Below are 25,752 nucleotides of genomic sequence, written 5' to 3'. Positions count from 1 at the left end.
AGTTCCGCGAGTCAAACCCCAGGCCTCCGTGACCCATGTGGAGCTGGCCCTTGTGCAGTGCTGATGTGCACAAGGAGTGCCATGCCACGCAGGGTGTCCCCCATGTAGGGGAGCCCCATGTGCAAGGAGCGTGCCCGGTAGGAGAACCGCCCAGTGGGAAAGAAGGTTCAGCCTGTCCGAGAATGGTGCTGCACACATGGAGAGCTGACACACAAGATGACGCAAAAAAAAAGATTCCCATGCCACTGACAACAACAGAAGTGGACAAAGAAGAACACACAGCAAATGGACACAGAGAGCAGACAACGGGGGGGGGGGGGGGGGAAGAAGGGGAGAGAAAAAAAAAAAAGAATCTTAGTGGCTCTTTGAGTGTCCCTCACATATGTACATCTGTGCCATATCTTTTTTCTTAAAAATTGTATCCCCGTTTTATATCTGAGAAAACCATGAATTTAAATAACTTGTCAAACTTAGTTTCTGGTTAAGAGCTAGAAGAAATGGAACTGAAATCTAAGTCTAACAGCTCTAAATCTACTGCTTTTTTATTTCCTTAACATTAAATGGACAAATGAAGTAATTGTTGAAAAGAAAATTTAGTCCATTACACTGAGTGAGGCTCTAGCCAGCTAGGCAAAGGATGGGGTTAAATGCTGCACGTATTCTTTATCCCTCGAGAAAAACACAGCAAATCTTGATTGCTGTATTATATAAGGGAAAAACAGTGCCAGTATCTAAAACAGTGAATAATTACTTGCACTTGGTTTGGGGATGCATTATGTGACTCTTTGGCAGCAGATTGCTTTTTCTCATTAGGCTAATATTAGATTTAGTTTGCATTTCTTTGGCACAGAGTTAAAGGAGCTGGTCTGGAAGTATGTTGCTAGAGGCAGGAGGAGGAGAAAGCCTGGTGCTTTGGCTAAGTAAGCCACGGGCGGATAAATGAGAGTTGACTTCAGGGAGGCTGGTGGACATTTGTAAGAGTAAACAGGAGGCATTAATCTGGGATTAAACCATAAAATTAAACAGGAAGCTAAAAGAATTTAGACTTGGGTTAAAAGATGAGAGGTAGGTCAGACTTACCCTTGATCAAATTACATTGCTCAGCTGCCTCCAAGGAGATCTGTGGCAATTTGGGGATAGAATGATCTAACTCTTGGCTATCAATCTTGGCTCAGGGAGCAAGAATCTCCGACTGGAGCTGCCAACCCAATATAATGTCACCAAAGATATGAAAGGACATAACGCATGAGAAATATAATGAGCCACATACTTTGTTAATAATTGTCAGAAGGGCCAAAACAAGAGAGACAAGCCAGAATGACTTCATGCTAAGTGAATTCCAAGGCATATGCAGTGGGCACGTGGACAGAACTCAGAAGAAACTGTAGTAAGCCCATACTTGAAAAGGTAAGCATTTATTACTGATATGTCAAGCTCTGAAAAGTATGACAGTAAATATGGTGTGTATTTGAGCCATAGAATCACAGCATTTTCAACAAGGAAGGAATGTTAGAGAACAACTAATTTATTTTACACATAAGGGAGCTGAGACTCAAATAAGATTAAGTGGCTTCTCCAAGGCCTTGAGGCCAGTAGTGGCACAGACTGACCTAAAACACAGTACTTCCATTGAGTGGCCAGTGTTTTCCACTCTTGTGCTGACAAATCTATGCGAAATTACAAGTGCTTGGAGCCATTTGGTTAACGGTACTTTTCCAGTGTCCTAAGATTATAGGGTGTGCTATTTGAGGATGCAAAATGGAGGGTGGCATTTAGGATAGAGGGGGCCCTTAACAGGGGGTGGATCAGAGTCCAAATACAGATCCGTTGAGAGTTCTGAGCCAGCAGAGCTAGGGCTCTGAGTAAAGGGCATTTGCGTTCTGATAGCACCTGCCCAAATGCTGTCCTTTTCCAGCCTGAAACCCTGACGACCAGTCTATAGCCCTTCCAGCCATGGCAGCAGCCAAAGGGTCTAGCAGTCAGAATTATTGGGTTCTTTCTTAATTGCATACACTATATAGAGGCAAATGTAAACATGACAAGGATAGAGACCCCCAGGGATGGCGTTCATGACAGGCCCGGAGCTCGTTCAGTGGTTAAGAGGAAATGACCCCAAGTACTTGATGAGGAGACACTGGAAAATGCTAGATCAGAGGTTCTTAACCTTGTTTTGTTCCACAGACCCCTTTTCCAGTCAGGTGAAGACCACAGGCGCCTTCTCAGAATGTAGCGGCAGATAGTTTTATGCCACTCAACATCAGAGGTCAGAGAAAATCAAGATAAGTTGATTTTTTTTTTTTTTCAATTCAAGTTCATAGACCCCCTGAAATCTTTCCACAGACCCCTTGGGTGTCTGTGGACCCCTGGTTAAGAACTCCTGCCCTAGAGGTATCTAAGGATCCCTGGTTAACACCATCCCTGCCACCCACCACCAGTGGAAGACTCAAGAAAAGGGATAGTAGAGAACGACACAGAAAAGGGAAGATGCACAGAGGGTAGTTGAAGATAGCAGGGTGTGGACTTTGCCTAGACCCAGAGCTAAGGGCTGACGCTTGTTCATAGGTAGGCAGATTGGTGGTTTAAACTAAAACACACATCATCTCTAAGCATCTATAGTTTACACTCTATGTACATACACACAGATGCCAAGACATCTTCTTTAGAGAAGTGCGTGTTGTTTAGTAAGGGTTATAATTTTTCAAGTATTTCTTTGTTTTGCTTTCCCTAATGTCCTGTACCATAGTTGCTTTTGAACCATGAATAGTTGGACTCAGATGACCATTTAGGACAGTGTTTGCAAACTTTTATTTAAAGGGCCATAGAGTAAATGCTTCTGCACAGTAGGTGTTGATATCCCCTCTGGTTTTTGAGGAAGCGGATGAATTTTAGTGTGGGGAGGAGGAGTACTTCATTTAAAAAAACACCTGGTTCTCTCTCCTCTGTAAATATACAGATGTCTGTGATTTATGATTTATTTGGATGTATGTAGCCAAAAATTTGTCAGTTGTATAGCTAAAAGCATTATAATAAGTAATAAATGGTCAAAAAAATTGCCCTATCACAGATAGAATATTGAGAAAGAGAAATATTTTGTGATAATGTTTGAACTGGAATAATTAGACAATATTTCATTAGGTTAAAAAATGCCAAGGTCATAGACCAGTCTGTTATTCAGGGGTAGATTATTCATTGTCAAGTCGGTTCATTTTCCTCCATTTACATAATCTGAAATCGATCCATTTTCCTGCTCCCCTACCATCTCACAGGTCCACCTCACCGTTTCTTCTCACATCGGACATCAGTGGCCTCTTCCCTGGCCTCCACTTCGACAGTCGCCCTCCTCTGATCCATTCTCCACATAGCAATGGTGAATCAGCCGATGCCACCCACGTGATCAGCAGCCTGTAGTGATTTCTCATGGGACTTAATGTGAAAATCCAAATTCACCATCACAATCGATAAAAAACTTTTGAAAAAATAGAGGAAAAAAAAAGTTAAAAAAAAAAAAATACTATAAGAAAAGGGAAAAAAAAAAACAAAAAAAAAACCCCAAAGCGTTTGGTCCTGGCTTGCCTCCCTGACCCCCTCTCTTGCCAGGCTCTCCTCTTGTTCTCTGGGTTCTAGGCAGGCTCGCCTTTCTGTTTATTGACTACGCCAAGGCAGTCCTCTCCTGAGAGCACTGGCCGCAGGCCTCTTGCCTGGAATGCTGTCCCTCTGGGTCACCGTATGGCTGGCTCCTTGTTATTTAGGTCCCAGCGCAAATACGTCTCTCCCAAGAGGCCTTCCTGACCACCTTAACTGAATTAGTCCCCCAGTCACTCACTCGGACCTCCCTCTGTTTGACACCCTTCATAGAACTAATTTCTGTCTGAACCATCTTCTTTATTTTCTGTCTCCACTAAAATGTCAACCGCTTGGGAGCAGTGATCTATTTCTTGCTCACTGTGATAACTTCAATGCCTGATACTGTGTCCAGCACATATTAGAGAATAAGTTATTGATAAATTCATGAATAAATGAAGGAGAAGATCAGTTTGTGTGACACAGAAGCCCCTTGCTGCTTTTGTGTCATTATCTCTAGCTTTCCTACAGGTGAGCCGGTAGAGGAAGTTAAGTCTTGCCTGGGTCCTGTAACGGTGGTGGGTGCGGGGGGACAGCTTGCACAGGGCAGGCCAGGGATACTTCATTCATGCTCGAAAAGTTCAGATGGTCCCACAGATCAGGAAATATCCACTTGCAGAGTGTGGCAAGCAGCCCAGACCTCACTGAGGTAGAGTCTTCAGACCCCAGGGCAGGAGAACCACTGATCTCCCTGCCACCTCCAGGGCTGGCCAGGGTTTGTTCAGGTGAGAAAAACTTCCTTCCTCACTCCTCTCCCAGCTCTAGTCAGGGTCCTTAGTGTCAGCATTAGCTGACTCGCCTGATTTCAGCCTATCGCCCTGAAGTCAAAATTTTAAGGAAATGGTAAGCAGCTGCGTTTTTGGGGTTTGTTTTTGTTGTTGTTGTTTTTTGTTTTTAGATTTTTAAATTAATTTTTTTATTTCTCTCCCCTTCCACCGCCTCCCCCATCTGCTCTCTGTGTGTCCATTTGCTGTGTATTCTTTTGCATCTGCTTGCATTCTGGTCTGGCGGCACCTGGAATCTGTGTCTCTTTTCGTTGTGTCATCTTGCTGTGTCAGCTCTCCGTGGGAAGGCTGTGCTTTTTTGTGTGTGTGCGGGATGGCTACTTGTGGGGTGCATTCCTTATGTGGGGGGCACCCTTACGTGGGGGACACCCCTGTGTGCCTTGGCACTCCTTGCACGTGGCAGCACTGCATGTGCCAGCTCACCACACTGGTCAGGAGGCCCTGGGTACTGAACCCTGGACCTCCTATATGGTAGGCAGACACTCTATCTGTTGAGCCACATCTGCTTCCCAGCAGCTTCTTCTTGTTAAATGGTTAGAAATACCTGTCTTAAGTTGAAAATCAGACCACCAGGCCCCAGGTGACACCTGAAAATTATCTCCAGGGCTGTTTAAATTAGGAAGAATTTTCAAAAGCTTTCACATATACCCATAGATATACAAGAAATAAACATGTTGGCCTAGTACCCAAAGGCAATATTAATTCACTCTTTGGCTGAAGCTGAATATCATCATCATAGAATGACTGCCTGGCATACAAGAATGAATTGGAAATATTAATGGGAATACCTATTTATTATAGTGTAATTAAAATTGTACCAAGCAGACTATTTTTTTAAATTGGCATTACAATGCTGTGGTAATACTTTTTCAGAGCTGTCAGCTCCTGTGGTTTTTATATTGCACACTTAGGATACTAAAAATATATTCTCTTTCAACTGAGGTCAGTGGAGGAGCAAAATGCATTTTTGTCTCTCCTCTGCCATTACAGGGCAATGCTAATGTTGATGTTCCCTGCAAGTCATTAAGCTGTCTTCCTTTCCAGCAGTAACGGACTTGCCGTTTTGGGTGATGATCACGAGGCAATCTCATTGAAGCAATCCCATAAACTAAAGCTTTGGTCTGTACATGAAGAAGGTGCTCTTAAAGATATTTCAAAAGCAAGTATTTGATTTTTTAGCTAGCCTTTGTGCTTTTTTAAAATAATGCTTGCATAATACTCATGATTCTCAATTCAGCAGCCAGAGTAAACCTCTCCATGTGCAAGTCAGAGCATGCCATTCCTCTGCTCGCGGCTCTTCAGGGCCTCTCCGTTCCCCTCAAATTAAAAGCCCGAGTCCTTACGATGCCCTGCGAGGCCCTGCACAACACATCCCCTGGGAAGTCACTTGTGCCGTCTGCTCCTGCATTCTTCTGTGCTCAGCTGCTCCCAGATCAAACTGGGCATGTTCCCACCTTAGTGGCTTTGCACTGGTTGTTCCTTCTGCCTGGAAATCTTTTTCCTTGGGAATCACAAGACTCACTCCTTCATCCCCTTCAAATGGTTTCTCCAGTGTCACCTTCTCAGTGAGGCTTGTGTAACAACTTCTCTTCTAATGCCCTTGATCTGGGCTCCTCTGTTTTTTCCTCCCACAGATCATTGACCACCTTCTACCAAGACAGTATATAATTTACTTATTTGTTACATTTGTTATTATTTTCTCCCACCATCCACTACAGTGTAAGCCTGTGAAGGTAGGGGCCTGTTTTGTTCAGCATATAATAGTGACCCAGCTATTTTTTGAGTGAATTCTTGTAATGTAATTTCAAGGTTGTAATGATATATCATATCATTTAATCTTCATCTGGCTGATAGACTTTTTAAAAAATTAGAACATTTGTATGATTACAGAAAAATCACACAGAAAAGTACAGAGTTCCGCTCTATTCCCTACCACATCCCCACAGTTGTCACTCTTATTAACATTTTTGCATTCTTTATTACAATTGATGAACCATCATTACTATAATTATACTATTAACTATAGCCATAGTTTACATTAGGGTTGCCAGACAGACTTTGAAGATAAGGAAATAGGGAGAATTTCACTCAAGTTACCTCGAGAATGTCTACTTTTATTGGAAAAGGAACTTTCATATAGCAACAAAAAAGAATCCAGAAGACATCCTTCGTTTGTGTTACTGATGGTGCAATAGTGATTAGCTATATAAATAACCTGTGTGATCAAATGAGCATTAATTGTACACAAGTTCAGTGTTGCCAAAAATATAGTTGAAATGGCATTTGGCCACTTAGTCTGCCAAAAACCAAGGCTGAAGCCAAATCCTAATAGCAGATTTTTCACCAAATGCCACAACCAAAGCTGAATTTGAGAGCATCCTTTTCCTTTATATAACTAAGCAGTTTAGCTCCTAAATGGTCACGTTTAACTTGCACATTGTATAGCTAATCTATTGTACTGAATAAACAAGGGTGAACCTTACACATGCCTGCAGAGGGGCTAGTACAGTCCAGAACTAGAACAGAGAAGAGGGGAAGACATCAAAGCTTGAAATTGTTGTCAAGCCAGAAAGGTTTTTATAGAGGAGATGTGATTTCATCATTTTGGGTTATGTTTAAATAATATAGATATTAAAGAGCACAGGTTCTGGGGCCTCGGTTCTGCATCCTGCTTGGCACCTACCAGCTGCATCACCTGGGACCAATTTCTTGACCTCTCTGTCTCAGTTTCGTCTCTGTTTAGGAGAGGCAATAATCGTACCTTCCTCACTGGGTTGTTAGGCTCATTGGAGTTTGTGTTAGAATAGCACCTGGCATACAGCTAGCAACTATCTAAGTGTTTGATACTGGTGTTATTTTTACTATTATCAACATTACCCTCAGGAAATATTTTGGCATTATGGATTGAAGAATGTTATCTATAAAAGCAGAGGTTTTAAATTGGCACCTGCAGCCACGTTGGATCCATCATCAAGTTTTGTTTGGCTACACACACTTAAAGTTTCAATTATTCTCCAGTGGTGGAAAAACCCATAATTTTTTTCATCTTAAAAACTCCAGAATTCCCACTGCTCTTGAAAACTTAACAGGGGTTCTAAACCTTTTTTTTTTTCCACAGACCCCTTTGCCATTCAGGTGAAAACCACGGATCCCTTACTAAGTCCACACTGTGCTGTGTATTATTTAATAACTATATCATACCCACATCTACACGTCCCTACAAAAATAATGCTTTTTTTTGAATTTCAGTTCAAGCTCATGGACCCCTTGTTAAGAACCCCTGAATTAAAAGATCTAGAAATGCTAAACCTTAATTTGTACCAGCTGTCTTGGCCAGCAGCTGCTGATGGACATGACTTTTTTAGTTTGATTCTATGCGTTCCTTCCCCCTTTCACTCATTAGCTTCCCTGCTCAGCTTCTAAAGGCCGTTCCTGGGGATGAGACTCTATTTGCAAATCAGACATTTTCAGGTGTTCTTAGATAGGGTGTGCCCAAACTGAATGGGGCGTGGGGGCGGGCTGAAGTCTTTATAAGCAAAGAAAGTTGGCTACGGAAAGAGAAGCCATGGGAAGAGCAAGAAACGGCAGTCAGTGGAAGCCAGAGGGCAAAGGAGACGTCATTGCCATGTGACAGAGAAGCCAAGGATCGAAGATCCCTTGTGGCCAGCCCCAGAATGCCACAGTTTTAGGGGCGAAAGGCTGGCCTCACGTTTGGACTTCTCCTAGCCTGGAAACTGTGAGACAGTAAATTCTCATTGCTTAAACCAACCCACTGTATGGTATTTGTTCTAGCAGCGAGGAGGGTTATGGCATAGCCCAAAAGCACTAGGATGAAGGTAGTATATTCAAGCCTTTCTCTTTTCAGCCTAATCTGCGTCTCTTCCTTCCCACCTCCCCCTCACCGTGTCTGCCTAATATTAACTGTTTTGTGCAGATAGTTAAAAGTGGCTGTTGCATTTAATGGGGAGTGGAAGAGAAGAAGTGGTTGAGGAGGAGCACGTGATGCTGTTCCTCGGCATATTTTGAGGGTTGTTTGTTACTGTGGCTTAACTCTACCCTAAACTGAATAATCTAGGTGACAATAATGCAACTGCTAGACTGTAATCTCCTGACAGGCAGGCATCTTGCTGAGCTGCAGACCAAGTGCAACCCGTGACAAATATGAGTGGCCTTAACTATGACTCTAAAGTGAGTATTGATGATGACTTTCTTTTTAACAGCTGGAGACTATCGGTTACCCTTTTTACTCCGAACTATTAAACTATAATTAAGTTGCCATTTGAAGACTTTTAAAGCTTTTCTCTTGGGTCCCAGCAATTGTTACCAATGTCAGGACGTTGTGGGGCATTCATTTCCCTAGTGCCCTATTTTGTGCTTGTATGTAATTGACAGCAATTAACTGCCACTTCCATCTCGTTTTGAAGCTGTGCTTTCTCCCTCATGCTTTTTTCTGCCATGTGTCACTGAGCGCTCAGCACCTGTAACTGGTTTAAATTGCTGAAAGTTAAAGATAATTTTTTTTTTACCCGTGTTATAGTTGTGTGTGTGTATGTGTGTATGTCAGTGTTTGTTTTAATCCACTTAAAAAATTCTTTTGTGTTAGGCAAGCTATTTTTTTCCTCTCCTGAATGCAAATCTGGGATGCATCTCTTACCATTTGCACAACTTTATGAGACACAAGTGCTTCTCCTTGAATGACCCTTTCCCCTCTCAGTCTTAACTTGGCTAATATTTATTGGCAACATCTGGGGTTTGGTGTAGTGACATTATTTACAGAGGTGCTTAGTGCACTTCTGTGAGTGATGGCAGTTTCTAGCTAACTTCACCATTTTGTTGAGAATGGTCCCCAGTGGAGCTCTGAGATCTGCAACTATTTCTCAGGAAGCAGAAGACTGGTGTGCTTTGATTGGGAGGGAAAAGGAATGGTTACAATTGAAATGGACATTGGGACTCCTCTCATTCAGCCTTCTCACTGGTGAGAAGATTGATGGGCAATGAAGTGAAGCAACTTGTACAAGCTGCAGGAGTTGAGTTGTAGAGATGCAACCAAGTGTCAGGTTTTCCAATGCTCAGTCCGGTCATTATTCCACCATGACTTTTTTTTGGTTGGAATTTTATTGAATACCTAATCCAGAGTGGTTATGGGAAAGCAGCTGACTCTGCTCTTCATTTCTTAGAGTTGCTTTTATTAGAGGAAGAAAATCATGAAAATTCATTTGTTTGTGTTGGTTATTTTTACAGTTTGAATGGTTTCTCCACCCTAGAGAAGTTTCCCTTGCCTAAGGTAAAGCAGTACGGGCAATTGAGCCTCATGCTCTGAGCATGGACAGTGTTTCCCTGAGAATGAATTAAGGTGGGCCTAACATCGCCCACTACTATTAAAAATGATTCTCGGGCTCATCCACATTTCTACTCATTCTCTAAAAATCTATATGCTATATATACAATAGTATGTAAAATGTATGTATGAATAATAAAGTTTAGCAATGGTGAATCTACCACCAAACTTAAAAAGAAAAAAAAATCTGCTCTCTCAACTTTCATCTCTTGGTGTTCTCTGGAAATGGTTGGCTCTCTGAGTTCCTTCTTTTTTTTTCCTCCAAATCTTGCTGCCTACACATTATGTACAAGAGTCTTTTAAACAATCACAGTTACAACCCCCTCATTCCCCATCCTACCCTTCTTCACTCAGTGATTCCTGAATCCTTTTCTGGTCTTGTCTTGCCATTCTTCCCCTTGGCAATATCTATGCAGATGACAGCCAGGTCCTTTTCTCCAGACTGACTTCTCTCCTGGGTCCTCCTCCATCTCAGCTGTCTGAGGGCTGGCTCCACTCCCATGTTCTACAAAAACGCCAGAGGACCACATTCTCTCTCTTTGACCAATCCTAATTGTTCTAATCCTTTTTGATCCTAAATAAACGTCTGCAGGGAATAACTTGCATCTGGTCCCTGTGTTTATTGCATCTTTCATCTTTCCTCTTTACCCTCTTGCGATCTGAACTGTCTCCACTGTCAAAACCCTAAAGTCCGCAGTAAGTTCTTTCCCTCTGCCCACTTGCCACTTTCCCCAGTGTCACTCTCAGTTTCTCTGTGGGGTTTGGGATTATTAATAAATTTTGGTTTTATTTTTGTTTGGAAATGTGTCCCTCTCGGTAAATGAGATAAACAATAACCTGTTTTTCTGCCCCATCTGACATTCTTTTTCTTTTTTTAATGGCCTTATATGTGTGTGTATATATGTGTGTATTTATGTATATATGTGTGTATGTTAAAAAATATATATTTTTTCCCCACTCCCCAAATATAGTGATTCCCAAAGACTGTCATCATCCCCTTCTGGTCTTTCTTACCATCTTCCTCCTTGGCAATCAAGGACATCAAAAGGAACTTAACGGGAAAAGCTACGTCTCTTCTTAGGAACCATAAGACTTTAACCCATATCAAGATGGAAAATCTATGGGAAACGGTCTTGGCCCAGTGGTTAGGGCATCCGTCTACCACATGGGAGATCCGCGGTTCAAACCCCAGGCCTCCTTGACCCGTGTGGAGCTGGCCCATGCGCAGTGCTGATGCGCGCAAGGAGTGCGGTGCTGCGTAGGGGTGTCCCCCGCCCGTGAGGAGAGCCGCCCAGCACGAAAGAAAGTGCAGCCTGCCCAGGAATGGTGCCGCACACACTTCCCATGCTGCTGATGACAACAGAAGCGGACAAAGAAACAAGACGCTGCAAATAGACACAGAGAACAGACAACCGGGGGAGGGGGGGGGAATTAAATAAATAAATATATCTTTAAAAAAAAAAGATGGAAAATCTAAATTATGTTAGGCAGCAGTCAAACTAATTTCTCTCTTATTTTTGTCATTGTCAGGGTAAGTTTTTTTAAGAAATGCTGTACACGTAAAATTAATATTAACCAAACTTCTAAATCTTTTATATTCTATCGGGTGTTAGTTTCTGTGTTTGTGGACTGAGTAGGAATCTGCTCTAAATTTTACAGCCTTCTGAACAAAATTTATTAACCTGATGGTCTCATGAACCATAAACTTTAATACACTAGATTTGCAATTTAGTATTTGGCTTGTCTTATTGAAGAAGGCAGTTTTAAGACAGTGGTTATGAGCCCTTAGTTTGATTTTGGGGAATTTATAAATGGTCTTAATTCCTGTTTTAAATTAACTTGCCAGAGAAACAATGCAGATGTAACTGAAAATATAAAGATTTTATTTTCCACAGTTTATGACCAAATAAATGGATTTCTGCTCTGCATTCCCAGAAGTATATACTTTTTAAAAAATATTCAAGTCCAAATCTCATGTTTCATTGTTTGTTGTTATACTTTCATTTATACTCTGGTTACTTCTGTTTTTGTTTTTTGTCCCCAGGACAGATGCAGGTTTTGTGGAGTCTGCACTGTAAGCAGATTGGGGGTTCTATTTAAGAAACATGTAACCAATTTCAAATATACAAATATATATGAAAATGACTATTTTAGAATAAGAAGAAATCACAAAAATTACAAATCTGAAAGAGGTGACAAATACCACAAATCAAAATCCAGAAAAACAACTTTAATTGGCGATGTACCTCTGTAATACTTTTTTCCTTTAATATTTTAGTTGTTTTCTCATTGATTGCCTTTCTCTCAAACAATGATTTTATAATTTTTTATAGTGGGTATGGAGATCTCTTGATTTGATTTTTTTTTCCACTAATATGCATGGCCACAACTTTTTGTGTGTGTTATGTTAATTGGGATTGATATGTGATCTCTCATACAAATATATTCACTGAATTCTAGCAATGCCATAGGTGTGAGCCCTGCAAACGCCAGAATTCTTTTAAATACTGCTTCTTGTGATTTCTATAATTGATTTTAAAAAGTAAGGTTTGTTTGCATATGTTTCATTGTCAAGTCTCTTCAGTACTTCAGTTTTGACTATATGTCTATGAGAATAAGAACTCGGCTTTTAGTTTTCCATGTCTAAAAGGATTTTCCAAAATATATAAATCGTCTTGCTTCATATTTTCAAAACTTGCTTCCTCAGCTATCATGTGTTTCCAGTACCAAATGCCATTGTCCCACGACTCTGGGAAGGTAGGGGAGGAGTGGGGACGATAGAAGTCTTCCCTACAGCCATTCCTATGCTGAGACAACTAGTAATGACTTCACTATCCATGGAAGTAGGCTTACCATATGAATACTATATATGTCATAAAATAGTATGTCCTACTAAACCTAGACTAGATATCCCACCCCAACTTCTCCTTAGCTGGATCTCCAAAATGTCTGTGGATGATGCTTCCTGATACAAGTAAGGAATGACAGAGGAGAACTGGGAGTAGAAAGAAACAGTTATTCCCCAGAGACTATAGATAACCTATTTTTGTAAATTTCACAAATTTTTACAAAAATATATCACATGACCATATTGCTTTAGGCCCTTTCCTACTCCTGTGCAAATGAGGGGCTCTGAAGCTTAAGTGTCACCAGCTTCACAGAATATTCCTGTTTAGCCTAGATGTATATGATTACTAAAAACCATCAGCTTTCTGAACCTTAGCTCCTTTGATTCCCAGTTGATGGCATGGAATTAGTTTTATATTATCACTCTTTGAGATTTTATTTTAAAATTTGTGTTCTTTATTTATTGAAACTACCCTTTTAACAAAGAGCACAATTTCAAATAGAATGTTTTTGTTTTGATAATCTAGATTTACTTTCCAGGAATTCACTTAATTTTAAAAGGCGTAGTTGTATGTAACCATTCAGTTAAAAGTGTGACACATTATACTTGCTGTGTGTCTTATCTAAATGCCGCACGAAGGAGGGAAGTGAAGAGGATGTTTAATTACAGAAAACACTTATATAGTGGTTATCACGTGCCAGGTGGTGCTCTAAGTGTGTTTCGTGTATTTCACAACTTCTGGTTCTGGCAGAATTGTGGAGTAGATAACCTGAAAGCACTCCCATTACAAAGGCCAAGATGTGCTAGATAAAATATAACAAAAATTCTTGTTGACGCATGCCGAAACTTATAGGGAAAGCAAAGGAAACCACCAGATTCTAGAAACAAAAAATGAACTGGGAATCAGAGGTAGAGGTGTGGGACGGCATTATGGTATTCTCGGTAGCAGATTGACACCTGGGCTTTAAGGCTCATGTGGAATTACAAGTGGTAGGTTTGGAACTGCCATGCCTGCGTCAACCAAGGACTCTCTAGTCTATGTCTCCGTGAAAGAGTGGTCTCCAGAGAGTCTGCCTACCATACAGGGCAGCAAAAAGTAAGTTATCTGGGGTCTGGGTGGGGAAAGAAAGCCTTCCTAGAAAACTTGCATTCATATGCCTGTCTTCCTGTGAGTTTGGGTCTTTATTTATGCTTTCCACATATTCTAGATAAGCTGATATATTAATCCCCATATTTGTTTTGTGCTAGCAGTTGCCTTGGGACAAGTGCCAGAAGCAAAAACCACTCTGGAGGAACACCTTTGGAGATATTAGGGAATCAGTAAGTAAATCTTACTTCCTTCCTCGAATTAGGAAACAAAGTACGAGCACACGGGCCAGACAGGTGTGAATCAAAGTATCCTCTGTTCTCAACAAATCTGAAGAAACTTGCAGTCCAAGCTTACTAGTACTTCACCCTCAAACCAGATCTTCTTCATTGAGTCTTGGCACAGCTGGACAGTTGCAGGCCAAACATGTGGGAAAGGCCATTTAAAGTCTTCCCCCAAAGATGTGTATGGTCTGGCAGTCATCGTGGTCACTAGGCAATGATAGAAGGAAAATTTTGCTGCTAAGATGTAACAATCCTAAACTTGTATGTACCTAATAGCCTAAAAATATATAAATCTTAATGAAGAAATCATAGAAAGTTTAAGCTTCCTTTTCTTAGTACTTGAGATACTAAGTGAACCAGAGTTATAAAGGAATCTTGATCTAATGGACAGACTTAGACCCTTGGACTAACAACTAAAGCATACATCCACAGGGACAAAATTAAAGGTGTGCCTGCTGTGACCGAGACAGTCCACTTGCATATGTAAAAGAAGATACTTAGAGAAACTCTCATGTAACGGAAGATCTTTATAGAAATGTTAATTGTAGGATTGTTAGTAGTAGCAAAAATTAGAAACAACGTAATATCCTTGATTAGAAGACCAGGCAAATGAGTTGTGGTGTGCTCATAAGAGGAATGCTAAACGTTAGTTGAAATGAACTATTTACCTGAGTCAAAACTGATCGATCTCATAATGGTGAGTGATCAAGTTGTAGAATAATGTATGCCATATATTTATGTTAAAACATTTAAAAGTATATTTGTGGGTCCATTTATCTTGATAAGTTATAAGAAAATACCATTTTATAAACAATTTTAGGATGTTGTTCCGGATTGGATAAAATAGAAGGAGCAAGGGAGAAGAGCAGGTCTTACAAAAGTGCTTTGACTCTTGGAAATGTTTTTCTACTTTTAAAAGATCTTGAGCATAATTAGCCTAATTTTAAGATTTGGCAAACCTGAGTGAAACCACAGTGACACACACATATACACACCAGGTATGCAAAAGTGTCCTGTATCCCAATAGAGGCCACGTCATGTGTTGAGATTCTGTAGTTTTGGTCACAATTTGTCTTGAGATTGTAGTGCCTTTTTTGCCTCCTTCCTGCCTCCTGTGCTGTGCTCTGCCTTAAAGTCTCATCCTCCATGAAAGCTTCTCTGAACCCCTGTGGTCCCGCAGCTCTTTGCTTGTTCCTCTGTTATGGCACTTAAGGACCTAGCTGGACCCATGTCTATTTCTGTCACTAGCTTGAGTTTCTTGAGGACAAAGCCTATAATATATCTTTGTCATCCCTTACTATTAGAATCATTTTATTTATTAGACCCTGAAAATTAAGAAATAGTTGGAATTTAAAGAATCTTGGAGTCCAAGAAGTATTCTTTGGTGACAGCCAAATGTACTTATGTATACATGCCATTCACCACTTGGCAAAGTTAGATCCTTGGTATGCCTAAATAGTTTGACTCATGAGTAATATTTCCTGGGGAGTCATGACCATTTTATACCCAGGATCCCTGAAGCATGCCACAGAGCATTCTGGGGCTTTTCCTTCTATTCACTGTGGCCTTATCACCTCCAGAAGACCATGTGGAGACAGGGGAGTGGCAGGTTCAGCTCTAGAACCCAAGGCATGAATATTGGATCCTTGCATATTAAATCACACCCTAAATGGGATTCTCATTTAAATCTTCAACATTTTCCTGTGAGATGATCGATTGAAAGATGTTCCCTATCTCATAGAATACAGATGAGGCACAAGAGTGAGAATTCTAAACCTAAATTTGATCCTCTAGTTCAGAGTGCATAATTTTTCCATCCTGACACCCTGAAAGATCCCCATTCTTAGAATGTGACTTCTTTTTTTTCTAAGCCAGTTTAGTAGACTAATGATTTGAGTGAAATCACTTTAGAAATCACTAAATGCCAAGGATTAATAATCATACCCCAAAAGTCACTTTAAAAATCACTCCAATAACTAGTGAGCTGATGCAATGCTCAGAGATTAGGTCGTACTCAACCGATTTTTGATGCAGTGAGAAAGGGACTTTGGCTGTGGTTGGGGCACCCAATAGCACAATAATTTATGGTTTGTTCCTCTATTCAGGGAGTGCAGTGAAATTCACACTAGAGCCAATTGCTTGGTTTGTACTTCAGTGGTGCTGTAGGTTATTTGATGAAAATGTGGACGTTTACTATGTGCTGATTTGCTGAGTAAAGAGAGCCTCTTATTTACATTTTATATTAATGTTTTTGAATATTGATTTGGTTGTAAATTTGGGTTGTAGAATTTCATTCACTGGTTGGAGTCATTAAACCAAGAGCTTTAGGCACCATGTCCCTGTGATAGAGTGGTGGAAGACAAGCTTGTTGTTGTATATCAATGTTGTATATCAATGTTGTATATCAATGATACACTTTAAGAAATCTGTGTCTTCATTGTAGGAAGAAACGTAGGGGGCGAAGTACTATTATTTTAGCAGAACGAATTTGATATCCTTCTGGTACCCACTCAGAGAGAAACACTCTAAGGAAACTGTGAAACTTGGGTGGGAGTTGTTTTTGTTGTTTTATTAGTGATTTAAACAAAACAAAGAATGAAAATCAAGTGTAAAGATAAACAACATCAGGAGGGACTTTTTTTTAAAGTATGTACCCTGAAAGTTTTCATGGAAACTAATTTTTAATTGATTTTTGTAGAGCTTCTCTGTGTGTGGCTTATTTTGCTTTATTCTCACATTTGCTGTGTTAACAAACAACAGATGAATGTTAGTACTTTTGTCGTTGTTGAATTACTGATTATTTTCTGGTTTTTGTTTTTGTTTTTTCCCCCACATCCCTCACTGGTCATCATTAGGTGTGAACCTCCCACCTTTCAACCTCCAAATGCATACCAGGAAGGAGAAGGAACAATATATCCACTATCCAGCTAAAGCTTAGTTTTTTCTTGCTAGTCTTTTAAATAAAAGGATGTATTTCTGGGGAGTGGGTGTAGCTCAGTGGTTTGAGCACCTGCTTCCCCTGTATGAGGTTCAATCCCTGGTACCTCCTATTTTTTTTTTAAAAGTACGTTTTAAAATATTTTCAATACAATATTAGATGGTTGAAAGCTTTTATCTCTGTATATTTGCCCCAGTTCTAATAGCAAAAATGCCAAAATGGGAGCATTGGGCCATGGATAGTTGCCCCGTGTCTGTTGTTTACTAATTGTGTTAGTTGAGAAATAACGAAACCACTGTTCAGGGAGATTCTATTTATGTGTTTTGTGATAGTTGGAGCTTTGTAATTTCTAATGACCTTTTTGGGCTTGAATATTTTATTAATCCAGGATTTATTAAGGTGTGTTCTATATACCACTCTTATGTTCCAGAGGATTAGAGGTGGTACACAGATGAAAATGTTTAATAATTCAGGATTTTATTGTATGTTTGAACAAAATATGATTTGATGTGTCATTCTTGATATCTTGATTATTGACAAGGCTAAAATGAAAGGAAATCATTTTAAAGAGTATGAAGAAAATACGTGTTAGACTGAGATGACAAAACATTGGAAATGAGAACTTGAGTTAGATTCATAGACTGATCTAGTATATAGCATGATATGCTCACATGCTGTTTTTCAAAAGACCCATGAAGACTACTGTTAGCAGAGAACATCATGGATAACTGTGCACGTAACATTGGCTTAATATATGTCAGGTATTCCTATGTGCTAGATACTGTGTGCAAGGATCCCTGAATGAATGGAATATGAACTTGGCCCTTGGTGGCTTATGGTTTAGGGAGGGCACCAGAAGTGTAAATATTTATAACCTGTATCATATCTGCGGTAATAAAAGTATTACCAGATAATACAGAGGTAACTGCCCTGGGGATACCAGGAAAAGCATCAGTTAAGTCATTCTTGACAAGGCAGTCAAATTTGGAATGGCATTCCAGGTACAGGAAATAGGATATCCAGAGACTTTCGGCAGTTTCTTTGGTGTTTTTTGATTCATATTTTCTTATGGCGTTGCCTATAGAAGATGCTGTTTTCCAGCTCAGAAGAGAGTGTAAATACTTACCTGTTACTTGGCTTGGGGCATCTGTTTCTTTACCCTGAACTGGTTTCAAGCAAAAGTCTACATATCCTATGAACACTCTTTTTCAGTATGGCTTTTGCCATTAAAAAACAAAAAAACGGGGAGGAGGGGGAGATAAATGGCTTTCAGTTATGAGGGAAACCTTTCATGTCATTAGTTAAATGCTTGAGTTTGGTTTGTTTGCTTGGGAGCCTACGGTGAAACAAGTCAGCGTGGCCTTCTGTTCTGTCCCAGGCGCCAAGAGCCTGCTGGGCTCCCACTGAGTCTGTGTAATGCATTCCTTCTGTGCCACCCCATATTGCAGAGCTGCTTCGGCTGACCTCCTCCTCTTGCCTAATGGTCGTTCCCAAATGGGTTACACTTTGAACTACCTAAACGGAGGGATTGGAGGTCTGGGGGTAGCTGGAGGGGCTTGCCAGCTAGTCTAACACTGATTTCACTTGCCTGCTTCTTAAAAATTCTTTGTAGAAACCTCTTATTGTACTTAAGAAACTGTAATTTAAATTGAAAATATTTTATAGGGCTAACTTATTGCTCCATTCATCTGCCCCTGCAAACAGTTCTTAATCTTTTCCCTTGGCGGCCTTCTGGGTTCTTGTTTGCTTTCCCTGCCAATGAATTTCACCTGCACACCTTCAAAAGTGGTAGGGATCCTATGGTTAGAGTTGGTATAGATTGCTGAGGAGAATTGTTTTGAGTTGGTGTCATTTCTTGTTGAACAGAAGGGTACGATGCGATGCAGGGTCCTCCTTTCTATTTGAGGCTCTGGTTTACAGACTCTCCTTCCCATTCCAGCCCTTGCTTTGATGCCTCAGTGTTACTTTTCTTCATTCAGGTCTCAGCTTAAATGTTTTGTGATCCAGGAGACTTCCCTGACCACCTGAGGCTTGTTATATTCTCTGGTAATGCTCTGTGCTTCCACTCTCCTTGGTAGCAGTTACTTCTCATTTCCTTACTATACTGCCGGTTGTGAGGTCAGGCATGATGGCATTTGTTGAGTGCGTACTTTGGGCTGAGAACTTAGGGATTTTCTATGGAGGGGCATATAGCAGTAGTTAAGCATTGCAGTCCTGGAGCTGGACTGGTCGTGTTAATCTCTGTGGGTGGAGTCAAGGTCAGTGTTCATTTTAGTAGGTCCCTTACAAGATGTATAACTCAGGGAACTTAATCTGTTACCAGACCTGTTAACCACAGATTAACTCTAAACATAGTGGCTGCTTGACACACGTTAACTATATTTCACTAATTCTAAGATGCATGTTTTTTTAGCCTTTCAACATTTCTAAAGTTGGGATCCATCTCACAATTGCTTGCATATCATGGTTGGCAGTGAGTTTTCTTTTTTAATGGCACATAAAATAATGTTGCATCTTGGTCGCATCTAGATTCTGTGACATGTGGTGGCTCTCTTCTGTGTTTTGAACAAAGTATGGAATCTAGAGGAAGTGGTATATATCCTAATTCAGAGGTCCCAGAAATTGCCTGTGTATCAGAACCATCTTGAGTTATTTGTTTAAAAATGCTTACATATATAGTTGTTTGTGTATATATATCTATACACATTTCATCTTTGAAATATATAGTTTTAGGTGGCCTGGACATCTCTCTTTATCAGGCATTTAAGAGATGGTTACAGCTAGCATGTACCAGAATTTGAGAACCAGTGCTTTCATTCATATACTGTTGGCTTTAATTTTACATCTGGTCACTGCTTTGCCCTTTTCTATTTATTTGTGTTTCTTACCTTTATATGTGGAAACATCTAGCATAATTCCTGACACATAGCAGATTCTCAAATCTTCTTTTTCTTTCCTTTTCTCCTTAATATCTCCCCAAATTAATGGGCACATAGAATGTGTATGGGGCAGAGTTGGGAGTAGTGAAATAGTGAGGTGAGAGCCACTTGCCTTACCTTCTTCAAAGATGTTAGCAAGGATTGAGGGCTGGGTATGAGGGAGAGGAAGCACAGTCTGCCGAGACAAGGGCTAGAGGAAGCTGGACACTGTGCTTGCACTGTGCTCTGGCCTGGCTTCCGTGTACCATGGTGGACTTCTACCATACTTTGTTTATAATGTATATCAGTTATGTTGGTCTTCAATTTGACTTTTATTTTTTTTAAAGCATGTGTTAGAGATGAGAGATTTGGAAGTTGTATTAGAGGAGTAACTGAAATCAGGAATATAGTGGTGAGTTTACGATTAACTACACAAACTGGGGAATGTCCAGTGTGAGTAGGCAGGGGCCCAGCAACAAGTCCACAGGGTCCTAAGCATGGAACAGACCTCCCTAGGGTTCCTGTCCTATTAGCATTTGGGAGGAAGATAGGCCTACAAGAATGGTTTTTTTTTTTCCCCCTCCACTCTTAGACTAATTCCTCTCCTTTTATTTTTTTTTCTCCTTCTTCTTTCTCTCCTTTATCCCCTCTCTGTCTCCCTTTTCTTCTTTATTTTTTATTTTGGCCTTCTTTTCCCTATTGTAGAATAAAGATGCATGGGTATTTAGCTTTAGCTTAGGGACAACCTTGGATGTAAGAGTAGAGTGTGTGCAGAAAGAAAAATAGAGACAAACTTGGGATGTTTGATTAAGAAAAAAATTCCGCATAAGATTATTTCCCTCAAGGGCAAATTATTCTTCATAATAGTAATAAAACACATCTTTGTTAAATGGTATTTGCAGGCAGGCTTGCATTACCTAAATGTATATAGGCCTGGAAATAACTTTCATTTGGATGTAGTAAAAAGTAATCTCAGAAGTGATTGTCATAAAAATGCCTTGTTCTCTAGTTTCCTACTTCTAGAAGACCTAGGACAATTCCCTTGTATTCCTAAATAGTAATGTTGGAAGTTGTAATCACAGTGCCCCTTCCCTCTCCATATGTTCTTAGAACCATATGCCCTTAGAAACTAGATTTTATAAGATGACTCCAGGTTTATACTCCTAATATTTTTAAAAATTAATTCCTATTTATAGCAAATATTATCTCATGGTATTCATTTATATTTAACCCAGTTATAGAGATTTCATTTTAAAAATTAAGTACTGTCTGGTAAATTAATGGCACTAAAGGTATCAATTTTCCCACTGAGAATGAGATGACCTAATGTTAATCCATCTCAAAGATTTTCAGTAGAGCTTTTTCTTATGTTTCTGATGTATGGAAGTCCCTAACACTTACTCTCCATGTAACTAGGGTAAACTTTGTGGCTTGGTTGTTCTTTTTTTCTTGCGTAGGGAAAAAATGGACGGCTGTTGTTCAAAGTACATATGCCCCACCCTCTAGGATTGCCTGCTCACCTTAGCTTTCTTTGGTTTATCCTCAGTAAGATGTTTGGCACACACCTAAACAAGCAATAAAATGCTCAGTCATCATGAGTTACATGTTTACCAGTGTATGTATCTGGCAGTTAGTTATGCACTGAAATAATTGTGTGTGTGTGTGTATCTGAGGGTAGATTATAGACAAATAACATGTTTAATATTTTTGTATAATGAATTTACAATCCAGTTGCTTGACAGGTAATTGCTTAGAACATGAGACTATTGCCCACAGACCAAACCTGCCTGTCCCTGGTGCCTGCTTTGTAAACAAAGCTTTATTGGAACACAGCCCCACACATTCATTTACATAATGTCTATGGTTGCTTTCATACTACCATGGCAGATTTGAGTCATTTTGATAGATTATATGGCTTGCAAAGCCTCAAATATTTACTACCCCATCTGTAGCAGTTTGATATTATTGATGAAATCTAAAAGGAAATATTAGATTATATTTTTAAACTGGTCTTTTCCTCTGGGCATATTAGTGTATTAGATTCAGAGGTTTTTCTTTTACTTGATTTAAATAATGATTAAGGCTTCGATTGGGCCATATCAGTAGGATGTTCAGTCTCCATCCCCTTGGTGGGCAGGGACTCACAGAGAAACTGTGCTGCACAGAAGGGAGGTTGGAGTTCTTGATGCTGGAGCCCTGGGAAGTAAGCACACAGGAGCTTGGTTGTGAGGAAAGAGAAGCAAGCCCTGGAAAGAGAGGAACCCAGGAAGCCTGAACCCTGGCAGACTTCGGCAGCCACCTTGCTCTAACACATGACAAAAAACTTTGGTGAGGGAAGTAACTTATGCATTATGACCTGATAACTGTAAGCTTCTACCCCAAAGACCCTTTATAAAAACCAATTTCTGATATTTTGCATTAGCATCCCTTTGGCTGACTAATTCACCATCCTTTAAGAATAATGTTTGCTTGACCATTAGCCTAAAAGTCGTAACATATGTATCATCTGGCTTGCCCAAGGATTCATAAATAGGCAGATTAGCTATAAATTCATATAAAATATTATCCTACCTGGAAGAAGGCAAGAATTAGAGCCAGAAAGACCATTGAATTTTCTCTTCTTCCCTGCTGATTATATCACTGCAGACTATGACTTAAATTCAAGCCCACTTTTCTGATGAGAAAACTAAGCGCTAATAACCATCTACTTCTCTTGGCCATAAGGATTAAATGAAATCACACACATAGAGTACCTAACATACCACCAGGTGGTAGGTTCTCTAGGTCAGCTTTCCTTTCTAAGAAAGACAGCCTTCATAGCGCCAGGCTTACACTGTCCTTCCAGTTGAGATCTGGGACTCCCTGGTTCTTTCCCCCAGCATCATTTCAACTTTGAAGGAATATCCTGATTGGTCCTGCTCAGGTAACATGCCCACCTCTGGACCAGTTGTCCTACCAAAATCGTAGTGTAAGAGAAGGGCATCTTCCATCTGAAAGGATGTGAGCAGCTGAAAAGTTCACTACTAGTCTTCCCATTGTTAAACAGCATCTGTTGACTCTTTCCCAGCCTTTGCATGTATACCAGCTTGAGATAATTTATGAGCTAAAGTCTGAATGGAGCACACCATCCGGGACATTATTACATAGCCAACTGCAATGTGCAGGCTTAAGGAGCAGAGTTTCCTTTCTGCAGCATCAGCAGTGGCAACGGCAGCAGTTTATTGAGCCCCACTGATATGATTAGAATTCTGTGAAAGACAAAGTCTCTGAGATTCGTAACTTTTCATCTACCTAGGCAAACACTAGGGCTGATTTTCATATGGCTAACAGACTCTTATGTACACTCTCAAGACTATGCATAATTCCCTGCATGCTGACTCTATCAGTTTCTCTTCCTACCTATGAAAGCATATAGGAATGCGAGAGAGACTGACATTATTAGAGATGACCTTGATTCTACTAGGGGAAAAAAATAGTAAAGTGCTAACCAACTTCAGTGCTTTATTATAATTTAAAAATTACTTTTGATATACCTCATCACGGATCACAATACACTGGGGACCTGTGTCATGGGTAGTGGAAAACCACTATCCTGGAAGAACTTGGAGTCACCTTAGGGTAATGGGAAAGACTTATAAGTGACAATACACGGTAACATAGATTGAGTGCCTAATAAATGGAGCGGACATCTAGAACAGTTGAGGGTATAAGCTGTTGAACACAGGATTCTTTGTTGGTCTGTTATAAGTCTCTGGTAATAAGAAATAGAAACCCATGCCAGTTGCTTACGCATGAAAGCAAAATGTTATAAGGATGGTGGTGTTTTAGGCCTCAATTGTCTAGAATAATGTCTAGCACCAATAAACATTTCTTGAGTAAATGAATGATTCCAACAAGAAGCCATTCGAAACCCAGACACCTTTTGGTCTCCTGCCCTTGTCTAAACTTCTCTATGTATAATGCCTCTTTTCCTTTCTCTTCTCCATTTCTTGATTTATTTATTTTCCTGTTTTCCAGGCCATATGGAAGCACATTTGCCACCCATAGCTCATCCATTTTTTAGTCATGTGATGCAGCTGACTTAATTTCCTCAGTTCTAAATCTGGGAAGGAGAGAATTTGGCCCAGCATGAGTTAGTGCTCCATCCCCCAAAAATTACCTCTGCCCCAACCATGGTGGCTAGCTGTGTCTTCTCCAAGACTGTGGCTCTGGGATGGAGAATCTGGGGAGTATTCCCAGACACAAAGATTCATAAGCTGGGAATACTCCCCAGAGACTATTAGATAGATAAAAATGCTAAAGGCAACCCTCCATGTAGCTTGTGGCAGGATGAGATTTGCTTGGGATTGGTGGTTATAGCTGAAGTCAGAATAGTTAAGCCTCCTGTTCTTAGGTAGAAGGCCAATCTTATTCTTCTAAGGTTATCACTTGGGTTCCATGCCAGCCAAGAGAACATAGAATTGTACTTTGAGATTGTTAATTTGAGGCATCCTTATTTTTGTAATAGCAGCTGGCTAGTTCTTCATAATAACGGAATTCTATTCCTAGACTTCGTGATTCCATCTCTCTGAGCAAATGCAAAGCAGATCTTGGCAGGTATATCTATATATATGATCACAAATGCCAAGGCCCTCTTTGCTGCTAAAGTAGAGCAGCAGATGTGAGTAACATTTTTAGGCTGTTTGTACTGAGTGAAATAATGTCTTAATATTGAATGTATCATTCATTACTCTTGATCACATGGTTTGGTAGAAAGGTACAAACAGGTTCGCATCACAATTGGGCCAATTGCTAGTTCTGAAATATCAAGTGAGGGTCTTAACTATTCTGAGTTTTCATTTTGTCATTTGTAAAATGGAAGTAACATTTTGGGAGAGAAGAAAATAAAATTAGATGCCTTAGTTTATACCAGATATAAAAAGAAACTCTAAATGGGTTAAAGAGCTAAATTATAAAACAAAGCTTTAAAAGTTTAGGAGGTCATCTGAGAGAGAGACTTTCCTAAGCAGCATAAAATTAAATATTTTTAAATATTAAAAGATACTGTGAACACAAACGTAGATGATCATGTGGGAGGAGATATTTGACATATATATAGCAGACATTGAATTAATATTCGTAACAAGTTCAGAACTCCAACACATCAATAAAACGAACTCTCAAATAGGGTAAAGGAATAAAAAGGCAATTCAGAGAAGACATTTTTACATGACAAACTTAAAAAAATTCTATCTCATTAATCAAATTAAGTTTTTAAAAAGATTCCATTGCATAGAATTAGTAGATATAAGAATTAAAATATCTGGGACTGACAAGTAATATAGAACAATGTTATATACTGTTAATAGGAGTATTCTTTAGTAAATCTAAGATATTCTGGTATTAACAATATCATATAGTATACCTTATGACCAGCAATTCCACTTCTAGGAATCCATGAAGAATTGTGCGCAGTGGTGTATATACAGAGATTCTTATTTCAGCATTCTTTATTTCCAGTTCTTTCTAACAATCTACATAAATACAACTTAATTATGGTATACCATTAGAATGAAAAGTTGGAAACTAATGTCCAGCAATAGAAGGGTAGCTGATGAAATATTGGTATATTTTGTTCAGTGGAAATTTAGGCAGATTTAAAAGAATGGTAGACTCACAAATGTTAGGGAAAACCCTTAAGACCTATTGTTAAATGAAAAAAAAATTGTGTTATAGAGTAATATATCCAACTTCTATAAGATGCCAATATTTGTGTACGTATATGTAAATACACAGAAAAAGGGCAGGAAAGAGCAACACCAAATTTATTAGTGGGCTTTGTGGAATGGATAGATGTGTGGATGAAACTCAGTTTCCTATACTTGTATTAACACTTAAGTGACTGAAGCTATACATTTTTTCTTAAACATAGAGTAATACTTTTAAGACTGTAT

General features: G+C 39.7%; 1 protein-coding gene and 1 long non-coding RNA gene across 23 annotated transcripts in view; both read left to right on the top strand.

The window, feature by feature from the left end:
* The window catches only part of SAMD12 (sterile alpha motif domain containing 12), a 430,023-nt gene that overhangs the window by 48,415 nt on the left and 355,856 nt on the right, over nt 1–25,752 (top strand). For 8 of the 22 annotated variants that reach the window (XM_058275943.2, XM_058275945.2, XM_058275941.2 and 5 more), the window contains exon 3: nt 13,841–13,912. The exons of 9 other annotated variants lie outside the window; for them this stretch is intronic. In XM_058275943.2, coding sequence (XP_058131926.1) covers nt 13,841–13,912 — 72 coding nt within the window. The remainder of the gene's footprint in view (nt 1–13,840; nt 13,913–25,752) is intronic. 5 more of the 22 variants (XM_058275946.2, XM_058275944.2, XM_071208008.1 and 2 more) reach the window with 1 other exon arrangement.
* On the top strand, nt 1,270–3,403 carry LOC139436423 (uncharacterized). Its single transcript, XR_011645679.1, has 3 exons — nt 1,270–1,407; nt 2,182–2,263; nt 3,267–3,403. It is a non-coding gene; the product is annotated as an uncharacterized lncRNA (long non-coding RNA).

This window comes from Dasypus novemcinctus, chromosome 14 (assembly GCF_030445035.2).
Source record: "Dasypus novemcinctus isolate mDasNov1 chromosome 14, mDasNov1.1.hap2, whole genome shotgun sequence".
Taxonomy (NCBI): Eukaryota; Metazoa; Chordata; class Mammalia; order Cingulata; family Dasypodidae; genus Dasypus; species Dasypus novemcinctus.
This window is presented reverse-complemented; position numbering and strand designations above follow the sequence as displayed.